We start from the raw sequence: 24,665 nt of genomic DNA, 5'->3' as shown, positions 1-24,665 counted from the left end.
TTAGCTTTCTCCCATATTTTGTGTGTAAGCCTCAAAGTTGGATACTGTTTATTTGGTTTGGAAAAAGGCTGCGCCTCTAGACCCTCAGCTAAAGTATTGGCCCCACTAAACTGCAACATTGCAGATAGCGTGGAGTCATGAGTTCTACTCAGTCAATTTTTAAAAAATTTACTTTTGTCAAGCCAGGTGGTGCTTAGAGGAATTGGCTGAAATTCAAGCAATCTATGGCCACATTCTTCTCAATCTCATGTCTGTAGCAGACACATGCTAATGTTCAGGAAATGATCTATGTTGTAGCCAAATTATCTTAAGCCTTGTAAACACGATGAGAATATCGCATGAATGATTGTCTGTTTTCTTTTTTGCATGCTAATCTCATATCAAAAAAATACGACAGAATACAACTTCGGAAGTGATGTAATGTGTTATATTGTATTGTAATGTAATCTTTTGTTTCCGGGCATGCGTGGTCTTGGTCTTCTGATTTTTTTCAGACGAAGACTGTACTAAGTAAACCAAAGTTATACTTTCTGGTATTGTGGGGCAAAAGTTTTCGTGTTTGTCCATTATAAAACTTTTGCATGAACTGTCATGACCGGCTCTTGAAAGCTGTGCACTAACAATCAGATTATTGTACAATCGCTTTGAAAGTAGTATTTTCATCTGATTTTCTGATCGTGTGTTATAGGCATTATGAACAGATTATCATTGGGGACAAGGTGCTTTGGGCAGAGACCCCCCTGCCCCAAAGCAGCCTCCCATGTTGAGGGCATGTGGCCTGGTATGGTTCAGGAGGAGGGGTGCTCGCTCCCCCGCCCCTTTCCTGACCTGCCTGGCTGCATGCTCCGATAAGGATCTGCAAAGGATTTTGGGGTTAACCCCACTGTTTTTTTTTTTTTAATTTTGGCATGGGGTTTCCCTTAAAATGCATGCCAAACCCAAAGGACCTGGTATGAACTGGGGGGGGGGGGGGTAGGCCCATGCCATTTTTGTATTTCTGGCAATGGTATTGTATTGCTGGCCATTTATTATTTTTTTTTCTTTATAAATGTCAGTTTTGCTGCAGCAGGTTCTATACATGGTACAGATGTGTCACTTTACAGGCAGACTAAAGGGACCCCTCAGGCACTATATTTAAAGAAATTTAAAATTTTTATTGTTTCACTTTAGGCATCATTAAAATCACTACTCCTGTAAAAACTATCTTTTTTAAAAACAATTTTGCATTTATACATGTTCCCCCAGGGCAATACCCAGGCCCCATACCCTTTTTATGGCATATAAGCCTTCAAATATAAGCCTGGGGACTGTTGATCTTTCAATTTCGGGTCCCTTTGACTTTAATAGAGTTTGCGGCTCGTATGCAAACTTTTTACATGTTTGGGAGTTCTGGTGCGAACCGAACAGGGGGGTCAGCCCTACTCTACTAGGCATTAGGTAGCCTCCTGACAGTCATTAGAGCTTTATAACTTCCCTTCTTCATCAAGCATAGAAGGATTAGCATAGAAGAATTAATTTTTTTAAATGATCACGTGAGTGCTTTGTTTGGGTCAGTGTAGGGTAATTGTAGTGGGCTTTATAAATTAAAATGAACCAGAGTTTTCTTAATAGTAATTAGCAGTCTACTTAACAATTTTACTTCTTGCACAATTTGATTTAAAGTAAGCGTTTAATACGTTGTTTTTCCTAATATTTGCTGAAGTAAGCAAGCCAGATGCATAGTTTATATTGTAAGAAAACAATTTTGAGATAATGACATGATTCTGTTTGTAGTAATTATGCTACTAATATAGGCATATTCAAAGCTGAACCACAGACATCAATTAATGCAGTTACATATTCATTAAAAATTGTATTTTTCATGCAATCAGCATAAGTATCCAAATCAGTTTTGATATCAGCCTTCTTATTCCTTGCACAACAAAATTTAGACTGGGATGCACAGCACCATGAGCCAAAATGTTTTTGCCGCATGTGATGACAGGGTACATGCTGTTAGGAGGAGAGAGTGGAGTGAGCAAAGTGATGACCTCTTCAGTGTGCTGCTGGTCCTTTCTTGTCCGGTTAGCAGGTTAAGAGCATATTCTTTACTGAGCTTTGCTGTTTTGCTGCAGTAAAGATAGAGGACCTATTGCTTTAAGGCTGGGTTCACTCTTAATTGGGTGCGGCTCACAGCAGGGGTCAGGTGCGTCCCTGTTCTTTGTTTCAGGGACGAATCAGGCCTGAATTTTTGCCTGAATGCAGACCTGAAATGGAGCCAAAGATACCCAGCACCCCGGCACAATTTGCTCTGCAGCAGCCACAGAAACGTGTGAACTGGCTCCATTGAGAGCCGGGCACATTCTCCTGTCATGCCAGTTGGATGCAGGTTTCCCCGCATCCAATTCACAATAGTGTGAATCCAGCCTCAACCTGTGGTCTCCAAACTGCGGCCTGAAGGCCTGATGTGGCCCTTTTGCCTGTCTTTATCTGGCCCTTGAGGCACTACTTCTGCCACTGATACAAGGCACTCTTCCTTCCACTGACACCAATGATGGGACATTGAATACTTCCAATGACACCAGGCATTTTCTACTCCCACTGGCCACAGTCAGGCCTTCCTAAAGTCTAAGGGACAGTGAATTGACCCTTTGTTTAGAAAGATTGGAGACTCTTGCTTTAAACAGTGATATCAATATGATTTGTGAACATTCCCACAGGAGCAAAGAGCAGAAGCGTGACATCATGAGTGTGCTGCTTTTCTTTCATTGTCTCGTCATGGGCTAGGATGAGTTTTAGACGGGTTGGCATATATGCTTACATCTCAAGATTGGCTGAGAAGATATATAAAAAAAAAAATCTTTGGCAAACAAGATAGTTCACTTGTGTAGCACCCTACAGGTAGGTGCTATTAAATGTATAGTGGGCCTTGTCTGCCTAACAGCAGGGCCATGATTTCTTTTAGTTAGGGTGTCATGGGTTCCAGATGTGTTTGGTGAAGGGGGAGTCTCCCCACTGGCTCCTGTGAGAGGCTTCTCATAGGGTAGTGGAGGAAGCCCAATCAGGGGACACATTCAAGGTTGTAACTACCCCAGAAGGCAGATTATGCCGCAAAGGATTCCGGGAGCGGATATAGGTTTAGGGGAAGTGCGTGACACAGTGTCTTTGGCGGGAGCAGAGTCCCAGGAGGGAGAGAACGTCTGTCTCTCCTCCTGTCAGAGGAATCGGATGTCTCGGGGGCTGCCTGAGAATCCATAGAGTGCTGAGTTGAGCTGAGGGGATCCGGTGTGCCGAGAACCAGCGGAGAGCAAGAGGGGTCCAGTCCCAGGAAAGCCTACACAGGTTGTGAGTACTGAGGATTGCCTCCTAAAGCCAGAGGGGACCACTCCGGAAGAGGTTCTAGGATCCAGTGTCAGCTAGCTGAGGAAAGGGTGTACCTAGGTTGAGGACCCTGAAGTTACCAAGGGGAACTCCGAAGAGTTCAAGGTTAAAGGGGGCACCTGCAGTTTGGGCCCTGGATTTTACAGAGTGTCAGTTGAGAGTTGCAGTCATACAGGAACCTACATCAAACTACCTCAAGCCAGTGCACAACTGGGGGGAAGTAGCCAGTGACTTTGCAGTACAGCAGTGTCAGTAGTTCTATAATCCACAGTCCTGGATCTTAAAGACTTAAAGTCGAGGATTCAGCACTTCTATCAAGTTACAGTGTGTTCTGAGAGTCAGTGAGCGATGGCTAGCGTCGGCTGGCGTCAAGGCAGCACTAACAGACATTTTTCCTGGATAAAGTCCCAAGTGTATTTAGTTGAGCCTAAGGAGTATCCCACTCATTCCCTTCTCCCATCCCCTTATCTACAATAAAACCACAAAACAAAGATGCCGGAGTTGTCAATGTCTCAGTTCTCACACCCAGGGTCGCAGCTCACATGGGCTGGAGAGCTAACCGGTAACAATGGCAGACCCACATCAGGCCACAGGCCTGGAAACCTTGCTACATATGTACGTATTTCAGCTGTATAGTTAGAATTTGTTCAGCTTGAAATGATCCCTTCATAAAAAAAGGCTAAATAAAAAGCAATTTTACCCTGCAGAAGTTTTAAATACCCCGCTTTAAATAATTTATCTGTGCTGTTAGAGACAATACGGAAGTATTATTGTCTTACAACATTCAGCTGGCAGTGCGTGTACAGATTGCAGGCAGGCTTCCTACCTATACTCTCAAACAGTGCTGAAAAAATGGAGAAGTATTTACTGCTGGCATTGTCACGTATCTGAGCCTGACTAGTTTTTTGAGAATCTTCTATCAATAGGCAGGTAAAATGGTGCCATGAATAGTTATTACAAAGTACCTACAGGGGTTGGCCTAATGCAAAACAACAGTCTATGAGAGGTACACTTTATGATAAGGAATGTAGTCACTGGTTGGATGGTAATCTAGCTGAAACCATATTCTTCATTTTTAATTAGCAATATCAGACATTTCCTATATCAAGCTATTGAATCTCTATAAAATATTACTGAAGATACACTTCACTACTAAGTTTTCATATGTATAGACTTTTAGGATTTGGTTTGAGAAGATATGTTTTACAGTTCAAGCTCTAGAAAAGTAAAAGTATAGTTCTAACGTTCTGTTCTTGTAAAGCAGAACTTCAATAATAATATTATAGATCCATCACCATTAATATATCAACAAATGTATTTGAAAATGTAAGTACCTGAATTTGACCTGGGATTAGCTTCTTTCAGTCTGCATAGTAGGGCTCGTGTGTGCGTGAAAGAAGCAGTACAAGAAGCCAATCAGTACATGATAAATAGCAAGTTTGATAAAAGACCACATAAAAGAGTTTTTGCCAGAAAACAAACATTTAGGCAATATATAGCATGAGTTCAAGAAAAAGAAAAGCTTTATAAATTTTGTTTAATTTATTCATCAATAACATAGAGGACAGAATCAGTAGCTTAATCTCAGTTTTCGTGGATGACCTCATGGTAGGCACTGTCAGTACAGTAGAGGAATCTGTGCAACGGTGTAAGACTGAAGATAGGGCTGGAAATCAGCTTTAATCAACAAATTAAAATAATTTCCTACTGAAATTGGTGTCATGTGTTGTGCTGTGCCCCAGCTTGTTAGACCATGCATTTAATATAAACACAATACAGATATTTAGGTCACATGTATAGGGCATAGTGTCAGACTTAAAAAGTATGTTTTCGTTTAGTTGGGGAATGCATTTTCATATTGGTCATGGGGTGTTTTAACTTTGCATGCATAAGTAATCTAATAAAATGAATGGATGAATCATGTAATATGTATGACAGTGGCAAGACATATCTCTTTTCATGGTATGGATGGTTAGACATGTCTGCTTGGTTTGACTCCCTTGAGTGTCAGTACACAGCAGGGTTGTGTCTTTATCACTCATTATTGTGCTATATTTATGTACACTTTTTGTATGCTATTTTAAATTTTTTACTATTGTCAATCAATTGCGGTATATTAACCAGTTCTGGACCGGAAGGATTTACCCCCTTAATGACCAGGCCATTTTTTGCGATTTGGCACTGCATTACTTTAATGGACAATTGCGCAATGCCATACCCAAATAAAACTGATGTTCTTTTTTCCCACAAATAGATCTTTCTGTTGGTGGTATTTGATCACCTGTGTGATTTTTATTTTTTGCGCTATAAACAAAAAAACGCGACAATTCTGAAAAAAAAAAAAGATTTTTCACATTCTGCTATATAACATTCCCAAAAAAAAGAATTTAAAAATCAAACCTTTTCATCCTTTTAGGCCAACTTGTATTCTGCTACATGTTTTTGGTAAAATAAAATTGCAATAAGCGTATTTTGATTGGTTTGCGCTAGAGATCGACTGACTATCGGCAAAGCCGATATATCGAGGGCCGATATGCACTTTCCCCGATATATCGGAATCGGCCACCAAGGTGACTTATATTGCCAATATTTCCGAAAAGTGCTTGTACCGGAGTGATGCCTGCAGCTAGAGGCATCAACCCGGTACTGGCGTCCAGACCGTCGGCTGTCTTGTAATGACAACCGATGCGGCTGAGAAGCCGCTCGGCTGTCATTTCACGGCTCGCCCGGGTCTCCTGTCCCACCGGGAGACCCGGGCAACCAGCCTGCACAGCCGCCGAATAACCGATCAAAGCCGCATTCGGCTCTGATCGGGTCTCCATGTAAAAACCTGGATGTGATGTCATGTGTGACATCACTTTCCGGGTACTGTCTGGCGCCAAATTAAAAAAAATGACAGCATTCAAAAGCCAAACTTGGCGTTTTGAATGCTTTTAAGTGCAGAGGAGGGGTTTGGGGTCTTTTAGACCCCCAGATCCCTCCACAAGAGTACCTGTGAAATAAAAAAAAAAATGTTTGTTTTGTACAAAATATCCGCCAATATCGGCCGATACCGATATGCATTGGCCAAAATATCGGTATCAGCAAGGAAAAAACGATATTGGTCGATCACTAGTTTGCGCAAATGTTACCACATCTACAAACTAGGAGAAAGATTTGTCATTTTTATTTTTTTATTTTTTATTTTTTTACTAGTAATAGTGGCGATCTGCAATTTTTAGTGGGACTGCGACATTGCGGCAGACAGATAGGACCCCTAACTGACATTTTTGACACTTTTGGGGGGGACCAGTGACATTTGAGCCTAGGGGAGTGTTAACTAACTGTGGGGGGAGGCACTTGTAAAGTGATCATAGAGACCTGTGTTCCTACCTATATAGAAGTATCACAGGTGCTCTGTGATCCTTTCAGAGAGAACAACGGTCGGCTGTGATTACAACAGCTGACCGGTGTTCTCTCTCAGTGGGGAGCGATTGCGGGTGCCCGGCGGCAATTGGTGCCACCGGTCCCGTGCATCGGCATCCATGCTGCCTAGTAGGGATGGGCGCGGCGCACGTTCGCCCCCAGGACTGCTCCTGTGAGCCGACGTACCCCCTACGGCGGTTAGCACAGCCAAGCCAGCCTGCTGCAGTAAATCTGCGGCAGGCGGTCGACAAGCAGTAAATTAGGATTCTATAAAGTATATCTAAAGTGAAAACTTCAAATCTCTTTAAAATAAGGAAAAGCTCTTCTTAGACAGATCTCCCAGGAACTAGTGTAACCATTGGAATATTTCTCTTTAAAGCAGTAATACACCCGAAAACCAAGAATGTAGAGTTCAGCTTAGCAAACATTAGATGTGGTGGCTGCATCGTTTTAGGCTTATTTTTCCCCTCTGTTTTCACTTGGGATGGAGCCAGTAATACACCTCCTGCATTAGAGTGGCCCACTCTGGATGAAGGAGCACAGGGGCACCTTATTTTATAAGCAGTTACATCAACAGGTTTTTTTTTTCCATTTTGGAAAAGCTGACCATTGTTAGCCCTCCTGTCAGTGTTAAATGGTTAATCTCATCCTTCTAACTGCTACATCTGTGCAAGAGAGCTTGTTCTTTTGAAAAAACAACAGACTTACTGACCACATAACCGGGTGAAAATAAAAGAAAGAAAGCCTAAAACACATCTAAGTATTGGTAAACTCAAATACAATACAATACAATGTTTGTTTTTAGGTAATTTTTTTTTTCGTGGTGTGTGAAACACACTTAGACTAACACCTGGTGCAAAAAAAAAAAGTGCACAGGGTGTGCGAATGGTACCCCTCCTGAAGAGGAAGGATTCACAGGGCTCCTGACAGGGACTGAGGTACTCACGGGTCCTCCTGGCCAAAACCAGGCAGACCCTGTTCTCTGGGAGGACTGTTGAAACAGCCCACCCCAAGTACTAAGTGGGGCTCCCCCGAAGGGAGACCCCATGAGAGAGGGTAAACTAAGCCAGAAGGCCATATCCACCCCCTCCCAAGTCTTTCAGGGTAGGCCCGAGGACTCACACCCTACTAATTACTTTGAGCAAAGTGCACATGTGCAAGTGACAAACACAAAAAAATACAAACCCACAAATAAAAATGGGAAAAGGGAGGTGGAGAAGTGCTTAAAGTGCCATGGTGTAGTACCATGGCAGGCCCTTCAGTCAGGAATCAAAAATTCCTCTGGTCCCGGCCAAAAGGCCCGGCCCTAGAGGTAGGTGTGAAAAAAGTGTGTAGGTGCAGTGACCAAAGTGCCAAAAAAAATCAGATGAGTTCCCCCCACCTTTGAGAATTAAGGCACCCCTGGCCGAGCCATACCAGGGGAGCATGCACCATGAGCTTTTCTCACAGCCCGGCCTTCGGCCGGATTAGTGCCTCTCCATTCCACAGGAAGGTATCAGAACTTAGGGATCTTAGGGAGAGCCTTGCCTAAAACTGGGGACAAGCACAAGGCCAGATTCAACCCAGGAGGAAAAAGGCTCCACCATTCCCACCTAATTACATCAGAGAAGTACTAACTGCCCCCCCCCCCCCCCAACTGGAAAGGGGATCAGGTTTCTCTCAATAACAACTGATAAGAACAGATACTACACTCGATCTTAGCAAAAAGGCAGAGAAGCGAAAACATAGCTTTTTGCATGCTTCCTCACATAAAAAGTACATTTGTTTAATTACATAGTTACATAGTAGTTGAGGTTGACTAAAGACATCAGTCCATTAAGTTCAACCTGTACAGGTGTGTGTGTGAGTGTGTGTGTGTGTGTGTCAGCGGCCTGATCATTTCCCATAACCCTGAATGTTTTGATCTGTGAGATGCATGTCCAAGAGTCTTTTAAAAGTAGCCATACTCCCTGCAGCTACCACCAATTGTAGAAGAGAGTTCCACATTCTCACCACCCTTACAGTGAAGTACCCCTTACACAGCTTAAGGTTAAACTGCCTCTCCTCTAATCTCATTGTGTGGCCACATGTCTTCTTGCACTCCTTGAGACTAAGTCGTTTTTTACCTATGCTGGGATCGCCATTGAGGTATTTGTAAATCGCTATCATGTCCCCTCTCGGGCGTCTCCTCTCCAAGGAGAATAAATTAAGCGCTTGTAATCGCTCCTCATAATTAAGGTCCTCCAATCCCCTAATTAGTATAGTTGCCCTTCTTTGGACTCTTTCCAGTTCCAACACATCCCTCCTGAGGACTGGTGACCAGAACTGGGCAGAATACTCCAGATGCGGTGGGACCAGTGTTTTATAAAGTGGTAGGATTATAGCTGTATGTCTGGAATACATCTCGTTCCTTATGCATGCTAATATTCTGCCGGCTTTGACAGCTGCAGGTTGACATTGCATGCTATTACTTAGTCTATCTTCCACTAGAACCCCCAAATCCTTCTCCATTCTGGATTCCCCCAGAGGTCCCCCCCCCCCCCAGAGCATAATTTGCGTTTATGATTTTTGCCCCCAAGTGTTATACCTTACACTTCTCTACATTAAACCTCATTTGCCATGTAGTTGCCCACTCTGTTATTTTGTTGAGGTCGTTCTGTAAGATTTCTATATCTTGATGAGAAGTTATTGCCCTGCATATCTTTGTGTCATCCACGAAAACTGAGATTGAGCTACTGATTCCGTCCTCTATGTTATTGATGAATAAAATAAACAAAATGTATAAAGCTTTGCTTTTTCATGAACCCATGCTATATATTGCTTAAATGTTTGTTTTCTGGCAAAAAACTCTTTTATGTGGTCTTTTATCAAACTCTTAAAGTATAGGTAAGGGCAAATTTTTTTTTGTTATTTTTATAGTTTTGGATAGAGTGGAGAGGGATTAGAACACCTGTCAGTTTTTTTTTGTCTGTGCTCCTGTTAACCATCTCTAGTTGTGCTGTTTATCATTATGATTAAAGGAAAAAAAATGTGGGTTGTCCCCAGAAAAGTAATAGAGGGGAAATATTCCAATGGGGACACTAGTTCTGGTGACCTGGGGGTCCCCAAGAAATTCCCCTAATTTGCAGGGATTTCCTTTCACTTCCTGTTTGGCAATGGGACAGGAAGTGTAGAGAAATCTCCACAATGGGACACAGATGGCGAAAAAAAAAAATCTGTCAGGGGCTATAACTTTCCCTTGCTCTATCCAAAATGGAAAAAAAAAATGTTTTCTTATAGTTTTACTTTTTTTTTTTTTAAACGCCAGATGTTCGCACCTAATGCTATTTACATTGTATTACAATTGTATGAAATGTAGGTATTATAAATGATGTTCTCTTCAAATAAACTTACTTTGTAGCCCCCCAGTGAGAACGCTCCCATCTTTAGTATGGGCATCTGAAGCCTTCTTGTTCCTCTTTCCGGGATAAGGCTCATGTTCATTTTGATGAACATTTTTTCAGAATTTCTGCACAAATGTTTAAGTCCCGGTTCACACTTGTGCGTGTGCGGGGTTCGCATGTAATGTCGGAGCGCACTGCTCCGACATTACATGCGATCGGCTGTGCGGTGCGAGTTTAGCCATACACTTTGTATGGCTAAATTCGCGTCGCACCAAACACGCACAGGGACCCTTTTTGGCAGCCGCATCAGGATCGGATCGCACAGCGGTTCACACTTGTGCGATCCGATCCTGTGCGAACTGCACGATCGCACTGCGATATGCGATCAAACTGGGGGTGTCGTTAACATTACATTGACACCCCCAGCGTATCGCATATGGCAGTGTGAACTGCCGGGGGTGCGCGTGCGATGCGGGAACAGGCTGCGGATTCGCAGCCTTCCCGCATCGCATAAATGTGAACCGAGGCTTAAAGAAAATGCAACTCTGTATGGCCAGCTGAAATGTATTATTACTTGCACATCAGTGACTATAAATATTACCTTGGAAGATTCCCAGAACAAGCATGCAGCTAGTGACGTCACAGGAAGTTCGGAAAAACATTAATGTGCATACTTGTACTCCACAATGTACTGAAGTCATTGGATCACCCTGACAGCCAGGCCACCAGCATTTTGTAGGAAGTGAAATGTTATTTTGTTTTTTTCCTTCTGTAGCGCAGTGTAAACTGAGACCAGAGAGTTTTTGAGAGAATATTAGGTCGATGTATCAATTTTCTATTTGTGAACATTTTAGCAATGTGTTGAAGATCTGTGGTGCTGGGATAGTTTTCTAGAATGATGACTTCGCTGTGCATTTTTTCCTTTGGTCTTTAATTGCCTACATCCTCCTGGGTACATTGGTCAACGGTACTCAGTGGTGCTAAGGAACCATGTGGCTGGTTGCCATAGCAACCTGGCTTGTTTGCAGTGTGATAAGAGTTGTATAGAGCTGTACATTTAAGCCCAGCTGTTACTGAACTTGGCAAATATGATAATAAAAATTGAAATGGCTTCTTTTTTTTTTTTTTACTAGACCTTGTCATTATTACGGTTTGCAGCAATCTAATTATTCAAAACATGTATTTTTATCTTAACACATTTTCTCCTGAGAGATTGGCTGCAGTCATAATCTGTGACAGACGCTGGGCTTATAAATCGTCCGTTGTATTGATTTAATCCTATAATCATATTCTAGCGGTCAGATCATAAATATACATACATGTATTAAAACATATTTAATTTGTTTATCATAGTTCATTTAAAAACTTTTATGGGGACCGATCACAAACGTGTGAAATCATACTGATGTCATTGGGATATTCTTGTTGCTCTCTTATAACATTAGTTATAATATTCGTGTAACAAAGACATATTCTATTGAGCTGTTACTATGCCTGCTTGGCCCAGAGGATTCCCAGGGAAGTGGAAAATATTTCTGGTACCCCTCTATAAATGAATACAAATTGGGACCTCCTAAAATTCTCTGTAGAAGTCCCCAAGACTCACACTCAGACTAAACCTCCCGGTAACCCTCACTGTAGATCCAGGCTGGGAAGCCACAGTATTTTAAGGAACTCCTCATATGTCTGCGTTTTTTGTCTTTAGACTCTCTGTTGTTACAAACTCAGTCTGACGTAGAGTCCTAATAACCCCCCAGTCTGTGTTCCAGTGGGTGGTGGGAGCCAAAGAGCAGATACTGGTCTATATGGGTAGCTACCTTGTATGTGTTCCTGGGAAGCTTGTATTTCTGATGTTCTAATCTTGGCCCATGTATCATCCACATTCCAGAACCAATGACTTGGTGTTATTCACCTGACAAAATTCAAGACCATAGAGGCTCAGCAGCCAGGCAGGCAAGGAGATCAGAGGAGCCTCCCCCACCTACTGCAGAGACCCCCTGAGTGAGCCCCAGCTCAGGTGTGCAACAGCCTTCTTTTCTGCCCTATATGACCCTCCTGCCTCTATACATTATCGAGTGGCCGAAGTCCACCCACGGACCATACGATATATTACCGCTCCCAAAGTAGAGGACCATAGGATTCTGAACTCCTTCTGGGACGCCTACACACCACGGACCCCCAGGGACGACCCCCACTATCCCCCCATCACAGAAGGGAAATAGGAGCCCACGGAGCGACCTTCGCTTACACCTAATACCCACTCTATACCCCTGTGTGGGGTGGGTATATCTGGTTAGTAGGACATTTACCTTATGGGTCACCCAGCACCTTACCAGTTACCCACCACAGGGTCACCCTAGGATTTATCCACAAAGTCACCTGTATATTCATTTGGTTATGGACTAACCTGGTTATCTACACATCACCACTGCATTACTGGCTATAAGGACTTTTCTCAGCCAGTCACCCCATTATATGCATTAGTCACCTTTGTGCACTTTATTGCACTATTTTTTTCTATTGTCACTTTCATTTCTCTGAGCGCCTAGACCACTTTCTATACTTTTAGTGCATCTCATTGCACTTTTGTTTGCCACTGCCACTATATTTTGTTTTATCTATTTTACCTTTGCATTGTACCAATTTTATAGTGCACTATATTTATTTATACTTTATTTTACTGCTTGATCACATCTTTAATTCTTATATACATGTTGTCACCTTGATTGCACCTTATCACTGGGATATTGATACATACTAGCCACTGTGTTTTACTATATATCATATGTTGATTTTATATATTTATTTGTTGCACTGATAACATATTGATCACCATTTTCCACAAATACACTATGGTGTATTTATATATCAGCTTTATCTATCACCGTTTACACCTTAGTCTATTACCATAGGCAGCGCCAATTACTCTAATTTTTTACCTCAAAATTCAAGACCATCTTCTTCACATCCTCCATGTACAGGTATGTTTCTGTCTGTAGGAGTATTTGCAATAGATGGTTTGAGACAAAGCTCCAGTAAGGAACATACATGGTCTGGCTTGAGTTCTGTTCATCTGTCAAAGTTTCCTGTTTCAGATGTTTCAGTATAGCCTCTGTGGTTGGTATATAAGTAAAGGGATGCGACATTAAAGGACACCATTGTTTCCTCTGGCTCTATCTTCAGTCCATTTACCGTGTTGACAAATTCTTTGGAGTTCTGAATATGGTACACTGTGTTATCAACTGAATGTGATAGGATAGTAACCAAATATGTGGCAATGTTGTACATGACAGAGTTGATGCTGATGACAATCTGATGCTGAGTCCTAGAGGAACTTCTCTGTAGAGACATGGTGTAGCTTTCCCTGAATAGAGTCAGTGGAACGTGGTCTGATTGATTGCTTTTACCTTTTATAACTTTTACAAACAACTGATGTTACTTTTTCTAACTGATGAAACAGTTTATCACCTTTTTTTCCTATAGCAGCTATTGGATTTCTTCTTTAGTGTTTCATAAGTATTGGCATCACTGTTATGTAAAACTAGGATAGGACAGCTCGGCAAAATTCACTCCCCAACCCGCCATCCTGCACTTGGATTATTAACATTCACACATTCTATGATGATTTGATTAGGATGTCCCAAGGTGGGAATAGATAAGCTGGGGTATATTTCTGACCTTCTAGTAAATGAAGAAGTGGCTTGGTATGCTACAAAATGTCTTCAACATTACAGAACAGGTCCAGTTAAAAGTGACAAACCAGCCCCCTGTTATTCTCACACAAACCATCTCATAACCCTCACACTAATTCTCCCTGTTACCCTCACACTATAGCTCCCTGTAACCCTTACACTTCCCCACGCCCCGTAACCCTCAAACTATACCTCCTTGTAAACCTCACAGTAACCCTCTTATTAACCCCAAGTGTCAGGACTTAGAACTGAACCTGCACCCTCTCCTGTGTCTGATGATATATCTTCTTGCTGAGTCACCTTAAAATGGTGGACAGCTCCCTGCCTGATTTCCTTAGACAACCTTGCTTTGTGTTCTTGTTTATCTTGAATATTGAACCCTTTGCTCCTCCCTTGAAATTCCTATTTAAGCCATGCATTTGTACTTCCTGTTTGCCAGATTATTGTGCTCTTTCCAGCCAATATTTCGCTCTTGTCACTCCTACTGCCGTCCTTGTGTTTGCTACCGCTCGTTAACAACCTTTGGCTTGTTTTTTGACTACGCGTCTGCTGGATCCCAAACTGCAACCACTTGTTAATGACCTTTGACTTGTTTACTGACTAACCTTCTGCTTGATGCCTACCTTCTATATCTGCTACTGTACCCCAGCTTGCTCAACTCCTGGTGGGGCGATGCTGAGGGCTGTGACCTGGTATTAACATGCATCAAAGCCCATCTTTACCATGAGTAGCTCTGATGAATACTGATTAGTCTTTGGATCCTGCACCTCGGGTGAACCCACGATATCTGCCAGGGTTACATGCCTGTATACATATGCTGTTGGTCAGTGGGAGTCTCTCTACTGCAATAGCTACTGGTCTCTGAGCCTGACCCCTGATCGTGACACCAAGGCTAATCTCACTTTAAACCTCCCCATAACCCTTACATTAAATCTCCCTGTAACCTTCAAACTATACCCCATGTAACCCACACCCATACCCTCTTTGTATCCTTCCTATGAGCCCAAAGCCCAACGCTTTAACCCTCCCTGTAACCCTAAACCTCACACACCTTCCCATTAACTCTAAAACTAACCTTCACCCTAACCATCCCTATAACCCTCACCCTCAACCTGTAACCCTAACCCTAAGTAACCCTCACACTTACCCTCCCATGAACCCCAACACTTTTACACCAACCCTCCCTTTAACCCTCACTGTAACCATCACACTAACCCTCCAATTAACCTTAATGCTAACTCTTCCTATAACTATTACACTAACCCTTCCTGTAACTTCCACACTTACGCCGGGTTCACACTAGCTGCGGCCACGGCTTGCAGCAGGGGGCCCAGTGCATCCCTATTCTCTGTTTCAGGTGCAAGTCAGGTCAGAATTTATGCCTGAATTCAGACCTGAAATGGAGACACACAGGACCCTTTTCCAGTGTGGACCCTCTAGTTTATGAGCTTGTTCATTGACAAAAAGAAAGAAACCTCTACTGAAAGCAGACAAAGCTCAGGCATTGCTGACCTCTCCTAGGGATAGTTCCTAGCAATCAAGCTAAGCCGATGAATTTAATGCTTCCTATGGTCGTGAAGCAGAACAAATATGCAAATCAGGGGTTCTTTTACTCAGACTTATTGATTTACATGCTTCTTCCATGTCACTGTCTCCAAATGTATTGCAGCTAGCCTTTTCAGAAAGTGGTCAGCCGAACAACTTCTAGATTTATTTTGGTGCATGTAAAATTAGCCGGCAATAGAATAACCCATTCAAATAATTCCCCATTTGAAAATGATTGCTCTGGCAGTTCCCAAGATGATATCTAGTTTCTATAGATGAGATAAATGTGTTTTGTGCATCATCTTTATACATTTCAGGCACGTGTAAGCCTACAGTATGCAGGGTGTAAAGGAAAACCTGTTTATTACAAACTCCTATATGTCTAACCTTTGGCTTAGTATGCCAAGAAAGTGAACTTATTAACTTGTATTTCACTTTAAAAGCATTTTTCTATCTATTATTTTCTATGGCCTTGTGTTTTTTCCTGTACTGATTTTAACTGCACAAGGACACAACAGTGCATCTGTTTTTTTATTCATTATATATAGTCAGTCTCCTGCTTCTATCCCTTCAAATGCACTCTGTGTAATCATTCATTCTACAAAGAGGAAAGCCAGAGACAAACAGAACATGCTTTATAAGAGGCTATTGCCAGATGGTAGAATAGAGGAGGGAGGTGCAAGGAAAATTTGGCGTAATGAGGTTGTCATGACAATGCAAATCTATCTGTGAGTTCTTGGGTGTTAGGCACCTGACATTAATTTTACCTGCATCACCTGGGCTATAGGACACGCACTTTCTGAAGTCACAATGGAATTGTGGTAAGATGATGTCCTGTTTTGCATTTAATCAATTAGGATTATTGAGTTAGGTGATGCACAGATTAGTAAACATATAAAAAATGCAATATACAAAAGCAACCAATCAGAATTCAGTATACTGTATTGATGGTAGTGAAATATAGATTCTGTATGATTCATAATGGGTTGGCTAAAATTGCATATTGCCCCTTGACTGTGTTTTTAAGTTTTTTTTTTAAGCAGGTCTTTAGTTTGAACAGTTAATAGTGGCTATAATTTTATATACTGTATGGCTTACTATGAAGTAGAGATAGTATGTGGAGAATTTGAAACTGTTCAAAACACATACATCTATATGATATGCAAATGTATTATACCACTTTGTTAATATGTGTCTCCTTTACATCAGCAGAAAACAAGAGCTATCAAACTCCTCAGAAGTCACAGTGCCGGATCGTCCATTGTCACCACCAGCCACAGCACCACCAACCATGAAGGTAAATGCGTATTCTGGAATGTATTATAACACGATAACTTCACAGAGCTATATCATGTGAGAGAGCTTTACTTTCCCTTTCTTAGCTTTATTTTCCTCATCTTTGTGGAAATTTGGCATTGGCTGTTTCACAAAAGGAATTTCTTCATGTTATCAAATCAAATGCTACATAAATTATTTATTGCAGTATCTTACTATTGTGTGATATACACTCTTCTGGAAAAAAAAAGTTGATCATAAAGGTTGTCACTCCTTAAAATACCACTAGCTTATGCTTGGCAACAATTGTGAGGTTTTAGGAAGTGTCTATTATGGAAAACAAACAAAAAAAGCCTTTAAACGTGAGCTTTAGTAACGATTCATGAGATCCATATCGATAGTGCGAAATGGAGGCTTTCAGTACCTAAAGTATATCTAAAGTAATTTTTTTATAGTTTTGCCTACAGCAGGAAATGGTCAAAAGTTAAACCCATCCGTTTTTTTTTTTTTGGCAATCGGGGAGACTTTCCTTCAATTTTGGTCCAGTGGGCACTATAGAAAGAGAAGAAATCACTGGAACATATGTCCCTATTTGAAGGTTTCCCTCTATTTCTGTTTTTGGGAATATTCAAAACTTTGGATTTCCAGTCCCAGTGACAGTGATCACCAGGACAAATAACAGGCGTAAATCAACCTAAATCCAACGCCTCTAATACAGGCATCTATTAACAGATCACCTGCTGAATCAGAGCACTTTTTTGCTGTATTTAAAAACAGGAACTTTCTGGACCCATATTGGATCTATGGGTGATTGGATGTGTAGACATGTGTCTGTTTACATCAGACAACCTCAGATTTGTAACATTTAAGCAAAAAAAGAAGGCAGACCTTTTCCATTTTGTTTTTCTGACCTGGGTGGATTTGTAGGTAACTGAATGTAAATGTAAATGGATTCAAGTCCGTTTACATCCACTCGCCCATAGAATAACATTGAGCCCTCCGAAAAGTTGACAGGTGGACCTGATTGGACCCCACCTATATGAAAGGGACCTAATGGGAGGCAGATCCAACAATTAAAATCAGGCAGGCGTTCTAAACTCTCACGATGCTATCTAAAGCTAAAATATATATAGTTTTGAATTTAGATACACTTTAAGTATTCATTTAATGGGAAAAAAAGTAATTCATCACCCATATATTATTTTTGTGATTTGAAAGCTTTTATGAGGAAATGATCTAAAAGTAAAGTAAGGAATACAGTATACTCATGCATTTTATTTAATTTATCCTACAGTTATTTGCTCTGTTGGCCTTGTGTTTTTAGTGTTCTTTTATTTTGTTTTGTGGCATATTGCTGTTCTATACATCAACCCAAATTGTATTTGAAATTTGAAAGAACAATAGTCTTTTAAAGATTATTACAATGTGGTAAAGATATATGCTATGTGAGCAGATCAGGGGAGTTGATTCACTTTCAGTGACCAGGTGACAGAAGTGCTTCAAATCGTACTTCCACTTTTGAAATCAAATTTGCACAAGCATATGTCATATATGGAACTTTTAAGGTGCCAACAATATGAACACAAACATTGCTTAAAAATTAATGAATTAAATTAATTTATATATTCACATATTTATTTATTTGGATAATTTTAGTTTATAGGTTTATCCATTGGCACGGGAGTCATTTTTATGTTTGCTACAAACATACATCACTTATTACATGATTGCAATTTGTTCATAGATAGACAAATATCTTTCAAGGTAGTTAGTCAGTAGTTTCTTAAAAATTGTTCACGATGAGCTTCAGGAAGATGCATCTCATAAAGGGTATCTATCATATAGAAAAAACATGCTACATATAAACATTAGAGTGCATGAAGAAGTGTAAAAACTACACAGGTGCATCATTCACCATAATTATGTTGCAACACCCTCACGTGGTGGCTAGTTTTCACACTTCAGGTACTCTAATAAGCACCATGTTTTTTCCATAAGATTTATTCTCATTTTCCTGATGAAACTCATTGTGAGTAGTGAGTCTGTCCCAAGTCTGTCTTCATTACATACAATAGAAGAAGCTCAGCCTCCCAACCTTAAACCCTTTGTTAGGACAGACAGTGTTCAAATCTGATTATAATTGATAATGAAAATCTGTCTGCACAGTACAGACAGGGTTAATTATAGCAAACAGCCCCCTCATAAACAGGGAAAATTACCTAGGATCCTGGATAGAGCATGTAAAAAAGATAAGCAATTTTTTAATAATTTTTTAAATTATGCTTTGTAAATTGGGACATACAGGGATTTTTTTCCTCAGAGAATAGGCGCAGGAACTCCCCCTTTTCGAGCCAGCCCTTTTCTTCATCCCTACCAACCTCCGTGCATCATTCCTTGGTTCCACCCCCTACCCACCTCCCATAATCCCAGAATACAGAACCAAGTTTCATTTTGTGGTGCTAAGTAATTTGTGTGGAATTTGGAAATGATAAGAAAAGCAGTAAAATAGATCCCCTGCAGCCAGTGACAATAGTCACCCCCACCAGCAACAATAGATCCCCCTAACAACAATGGACCACCAACAACTAAATTTTCCCCCTAGCAAAAATAGACTCCCGGCAGCAACAACAGATCTCCCCACAGCCAACTTTAATAGACCCTCTATCAGCCAGGAAAAATAGACCCATTCCCCTCTGTAGATCTCTCCCAGCAAAAACTGACCCTCAGAAATATAAGACCCACAGCAACTGTAGGTCCCCCACCAGCAACACTGAGCCTCCTCACCAAAATTAGACCCCCAGGCAAAACTAGATCCCCTCCAGCTAGAATAGAATCCCCAGCAGCCAGCATCAATTAGCCATGCAGCACACCCCAGCACCCCTTACCATTGCATACAGTCAGTGCTGGAGGGGCCAGGGCTGCGTCCCCCACATTCACTTTGAAAAAAAGCTCTGGTGACATTTATCAAATATGAAGTAGGTGTTATCCCAATTTGGCTGCAAAATTGGAAACACACTTTAATTACATCTATAAAGGATATTTATTGGGGGGGGGGGGGTGTACTGAAATGTGTTAAGGGACTGACACAGCTTTTTAAACAATAAACCTGTCCATATTGTGTAATGTATCCTATCTTCTAACAATATATTGAATCAATGCAGCAGTGTAAGAAAAGAACATGTTATTTCCACGTGATGTTATTCAGACACTAGAGAAGAGTAGACACTACACATGTGTGTACCATGCTACACCCACACTGTATAAGTCAGAATGTATCTGTGGTTTGCTGTATTTCGGGACTACTCAACCATGAAAGCATTTTTTGGCTTTAGACTTATTTGTCTAAGTCATTGCAGACAAAGAACACACCTTCAATACACATTACACTTAACTTGCCATAATGAATACGGAGCTGACTTCCCAGCATAGGAACATTGTTAGCAGGAGAGAGTAATAGAGCAGGTCCATCAATATCAATCTCTGTTCAATTATCCTCTTGTTGACTTCAATGGAAGCAAACTAAGATCTTTGAAGCCACTTTCAGTTCATCCCTCTGACATTTTAGAATAAGAATATTTTTCTTTATACATCAATTTGTCATTAGGCAGCACCTATTTCAAGGCAAGGTCTGGCTTAACCCCTTTGGGACCGGATTTCATTAATGCGTGGATATCCGGATCAAATGTAGTAGGTCCGTTATGCTTCAGTTAACTAGATGGTGGTACTATGACTAACAATAATCCACAGATTACAGACACTGAGGGGGTTAAAACAAGCTTTCAGACCTACAAAGGTGAGCACGGGCACAGAAATGCTTTCAGACACACCATTCATTTTTAGATTGCGGGATTGCAATTCCAGGCTTGATCACAATAATAGCTTATTTGATGTGCAACCTACTGAAGTTCATTTTACGGATGTGGCAGAATTACCTTGGTACTTTATATTTTTACATTTATTTCTAAGCTAAAGTAGTTCATGCCCACCCCAATTATGATGATGAGACTTATTTAATACCTAATGTACCTAATAATTAGACCACATGTATTGTGGAGGATATTATTAAAGCCATAGGATAACTGAATGACGGGAATGGCAGTGATGAACACAGTGACTGGGGAAATTCTTTACATTTGATTCTAATGCCTCGTACACACGCATCGATTATTGGCCGGGAATTTTCGGCCAATGCCCGATCGGCCGATTTTCGGCTTGTTAGTATGATGCTTTCGACAACCAACTCCGACTTTTCGGCCGAATAAAATCTGGTGTGCAGGCTATAAAATTTTTGTAGGCCGTCAACACAACGGCCAATTTTCCGTCAGTCAGTACAGATTTCGGCAGACAAAAATCTGATGAGCAAGACTGGGCATGCTCAGAGAAGAAAAAACACACGCAAAGTAAACCAGAACATGACATCACTTCTGAAGTTGATTTTTGTTGGCCGAGAAAATTGGTGTGCAGTCTAGGCACATTCCAACCAACAAAACACAACTCTGGACAAAAGTCGGCCGATAATCGTTGCGTGTGTACGAGGCATTAGGCTCAGGTTGTACAGCAATTGTTTTTCTTATATAGCTACAGTATCTGTGGTTGGATTTATCATATTTTAAAAATGATAATCAGAAGTTCAAGACTACCAATCATTTGGGCTTTAGAGGATAGAAGTATGTTTGTGACTAGTTTTTATATTTTTGTAGTTGGTCCTTGGATACATTTTCTCCAACAAGAAGATTTAGGCTGGCCATACACGTTCAATTGTCTTGTACAATTTTCCTTTAGATTTATCTTAAACTATGTAGTGCAAAGGCCTGCCTAATAGAATACAATTGAAAGTTGTTAAGTTTTGACCTTGTATTATATGGTAATAGGTAAATCTAAAGGGAAATTGTACAAGACAATTGAACATGTATGGCCAGCCTAAAATGCATCATACAAAGACTTGTTTGTAAAGCATTTTTTTGTATATTTTTATTAAAAGTACCCGTAGGTATTCAAAATATGTGTTGTTGTAATCAATCTCCAAGTCAGTTTATATTGATTGTTTCCAGCAATAGAAATGGTCCATATATGAAGTCCTTGGCTGGTGTGCTGCCCTCACTGCGTGGAAGTTTGGTCTCAACGCAGGAATGCCCAGAATTTGTAGATATGCGATCAGCACGTGAACCCAAGTCACAGCAGGTAGCCCAGTCAATGGGTAGGCCCAATTTTCAATCATGATCAGCGACAAGGATAAAAATTGCCACTATATGTGGAATACTCTTATTTACATTATGTGACATATTTGGAATTGCATGTGTGCGTTACAAAACTATGGATCACATAATTGAAATCTTTTCTTGCTTGCGATGGTTACATTTGCTAATTTTACATGTTCTCACTGGCAAAAGCTATAGTACAGAATTGTGAAGATAAACTGTGTAAAAACAAGCAATCAATGTATTTTATAGAGGTATAGAGGCTGCAGTCGCAATTATTATAGTCCAGGCAACTCTTTTTGTTCAGGATATGCTAGTCAAAGTAACACAGCTCTGTAGACATGCATCTAGAGCAGGGGTGGGCAAACTTTTTGACTCGAGGGCTGCAATGGGTTCATATATTGGACCCGGGGCCGGACCAAGAGTAGATGGAAAAAAACGCTGTAAAAAATTGTGTGACTTTGAGGTCACAAAAGTGTGAAAGGGGCCTTCAGTAATTAAGGTATAGTGTTCCCCCTTTCAATGCAGAGTGACCAGCGTGCCCCCTTTCAATGCAGTGACCAGCGTTTCCCCTTTCAATGCAGAGAGACCAGCGTGCCCTCTTTCAATACAGAGAGACCAGCGTGCCCCCTTTCAATGCACAGTGACCAGCGTGCCCCCTTTCAATGCACAGTGACCAGCGTGCCCCCTTTTAATGCACAGTGACCAGTGTGCCCCCTTCAAAACAGTGACCAGCGTGCCCCCTTTCAATGCAGAGAGACCAGCGTGCCCCCTTTCAATGCAGAGAGACCGGTGTGCCCCCTTCAAAACAGTGACCAGCGTGCCCCCTTTCAATGCAGAGAGACCAGCGTGCCTCCTTTCAATGCAGAGAGACCAGTGTGCCCCCTTTCAATGCAGAGAGACCAGTGTGCCCCCTTTCAATGCAGAGAGACCAGTGTGCCCCCTTTCAATGCAGAGAGACCGGTGTGCCCCCTTCAAAACAGTGACCAGCGTGCCCCCTTTCAATGCAGAGAGACCAGTGTGCCACCTTTCAATGCAGAGAGACCGGTGTGCCCCCTTCAAAACAGTGACCAGCGTGCCCCCTTTCAATGCAGAGAGACCAGCGTGCCTCCTTTCAATGCAGAGAGACCAGTGTGCCCCCTTTCAATGCAGAGAGACCAGTGTGCCCCCTTTCAATGCAGAGAGACCAGTGTGCCCCCTTTCAATGCAGAGAGACCGGTGTGCCCCCTTCAAAACAGTGACCAGCGTGCCCCCTTTCAATGCAGAGAGACCAGTGTGCCCCCTTTCAATGCAGAGAGACCAGCGTGCCCCCTTTCAATGCAGAGAGATCAGTGTGTCCCCTTTCAATGCACAGTGATTCTAGAGGGTGCACATCTGTCAGCATCCACACAGCAGTGATCCTTTTGAGATCAGTAAAAGATCAACATTTTGCACTTCTGCCAATGTATCTGCTCTAGACTCAGAGTGAATGAGTTTCAGAGAGATTTGTTGCAATTACCGCAGCATCATATTCGGGAAGATTCCCACAATTCACTTCTTATGCTTCTCTACTTCCTTTTTTTGTTCAACTCAAACGGAAACACTGCAACAGCCCTCCTCTTGCTTCCAGGGCTTCCAGTGCATATTTATTATTTCAAAGCATATCAGAGAGTTCAAAAAAGGGGAGTGGAGAGCTGAAATTACACTCTGCAGAGCTCAGTAAGGAGAGCTCTGAGAGTGGATTGGAGGGAAATGACACACCCCCTTCACACAGCTCACAGGAACAAACCTGGGGCTGTCAATCAACTGGAGCTCCCTCCTCATCACCATTTTTCTCTTGGTGTCAGTAAAGCTTGTCAGAAGGGATTCACATGCTGATAGCAGAGGAAAGAGGCAGCAGACAGAAATAACACTAAGCCAACGGTCACACCAGTATGACTTCAGGCACAACATCCGATCTACAAATCGTACCTGAAGTAGCATCTAATGTTTTTCTGTGGCAGTGTCTCAATAGATATGATTACAAGTAGTATGATTTGAGAAGTAGTTCATGTATTACTTTTTCAGGACTTTAGCCTAATTTCACTGCCGCAGACCATAATGTAAACTGTGCTGCAAATCATGGCTGTGTCCTTATCAGCAATACTGGAGCCTGAAAGAAGTGAAAGATTAACCCTTTGCTAGTTAAACTTTTGTATTTACCATCACTGTTCCTCCCTGTGACATGGACAGCCCCTCTCATAAAATAGCACTGAAGTCATATCAGATCGTTATAAATCTCACAGAAGTAGTACTGAATTTGTGGTTGAAGTCGGGCTTTAAATCATACCCGCTGTGACCGCAGGCTTAGTGCTCTGGATAGAGACAAGCACACACTATAGAGGGATATGCTTTGTTTATATTTCATGTCTGAGGTTTACAACCACTTTAAGGGTGTTTTTACTTTTGGTGCGATTGCCTGGTCCGAACCCAAGTTCGATTGCTCCCCCCTCCCCCTGCCCCCGATGGACTGTGTTCACATTTGATTTTTGTATCTGAACCGCGGTACACTTGTGTAATCAAGCTGCAGTCGGTGCGTACTCATGTTACTTGGCAACCGCTGTAAACGAGAAGGTGCCAAAATGGATAGAATTGCTTGCTTTGGTACGATTGCGTTCTCATCAGAAGCGAACCGTACTGGAGTTCACATGAACCGTACCCCAGACCACCCTTTTTAAGTGGACTCGGGTACAGTTCGCGGGTGCGCACCCGAGTTCAAAGACAGTGTTCACATCATCAAAAAGAACCGAATTCTGACGTCAATCGAACCCGGGTGCGCACCAAAAGTGCTAGTGTGAAAACACCCTAAG

At 41.7% G+C, this 24,665-nt stretch overlaps 1 protein-coding gene across 1 annotated transcript in view; it reads left to right on the top strand.

The window, feature by feature from the left end:
* Window positions 1–24,665, top strand: part of RAP1GAP2 (RAP1 GTPase activating protein 2) — a 949,148-nt gene that overhangs the window by 606,682 nt on the left and 317,801 nt on the right. The window contains exon 3 of the mRNA XM_082245390.1: window positions 16,577–16,661. Within this exon, the coding sequence (XP_082101516.1) occupies window positions 16,577–16,661 (85 nt within the window). The remainder of the gene's footprint in view (window positions 1–16,576; window positions 16,662–24,665) is intronic.

The sequence above is a fragment of the Pelophylax lessonae genome (genome assembly GCF_965119305.1).
Source record: "Pelophylax lessonae genome assembly, chromosome: 2".
Classification (NCBI taxonomy): Eukaryota; Metazoa; Chordata; class Amphibia; order Anura; family Ranidae; genus Pelophylax; species Pelophylax lessonae.
This window is presented reverse-complemented; position numbering and strand designations above follow the sequence as displayed.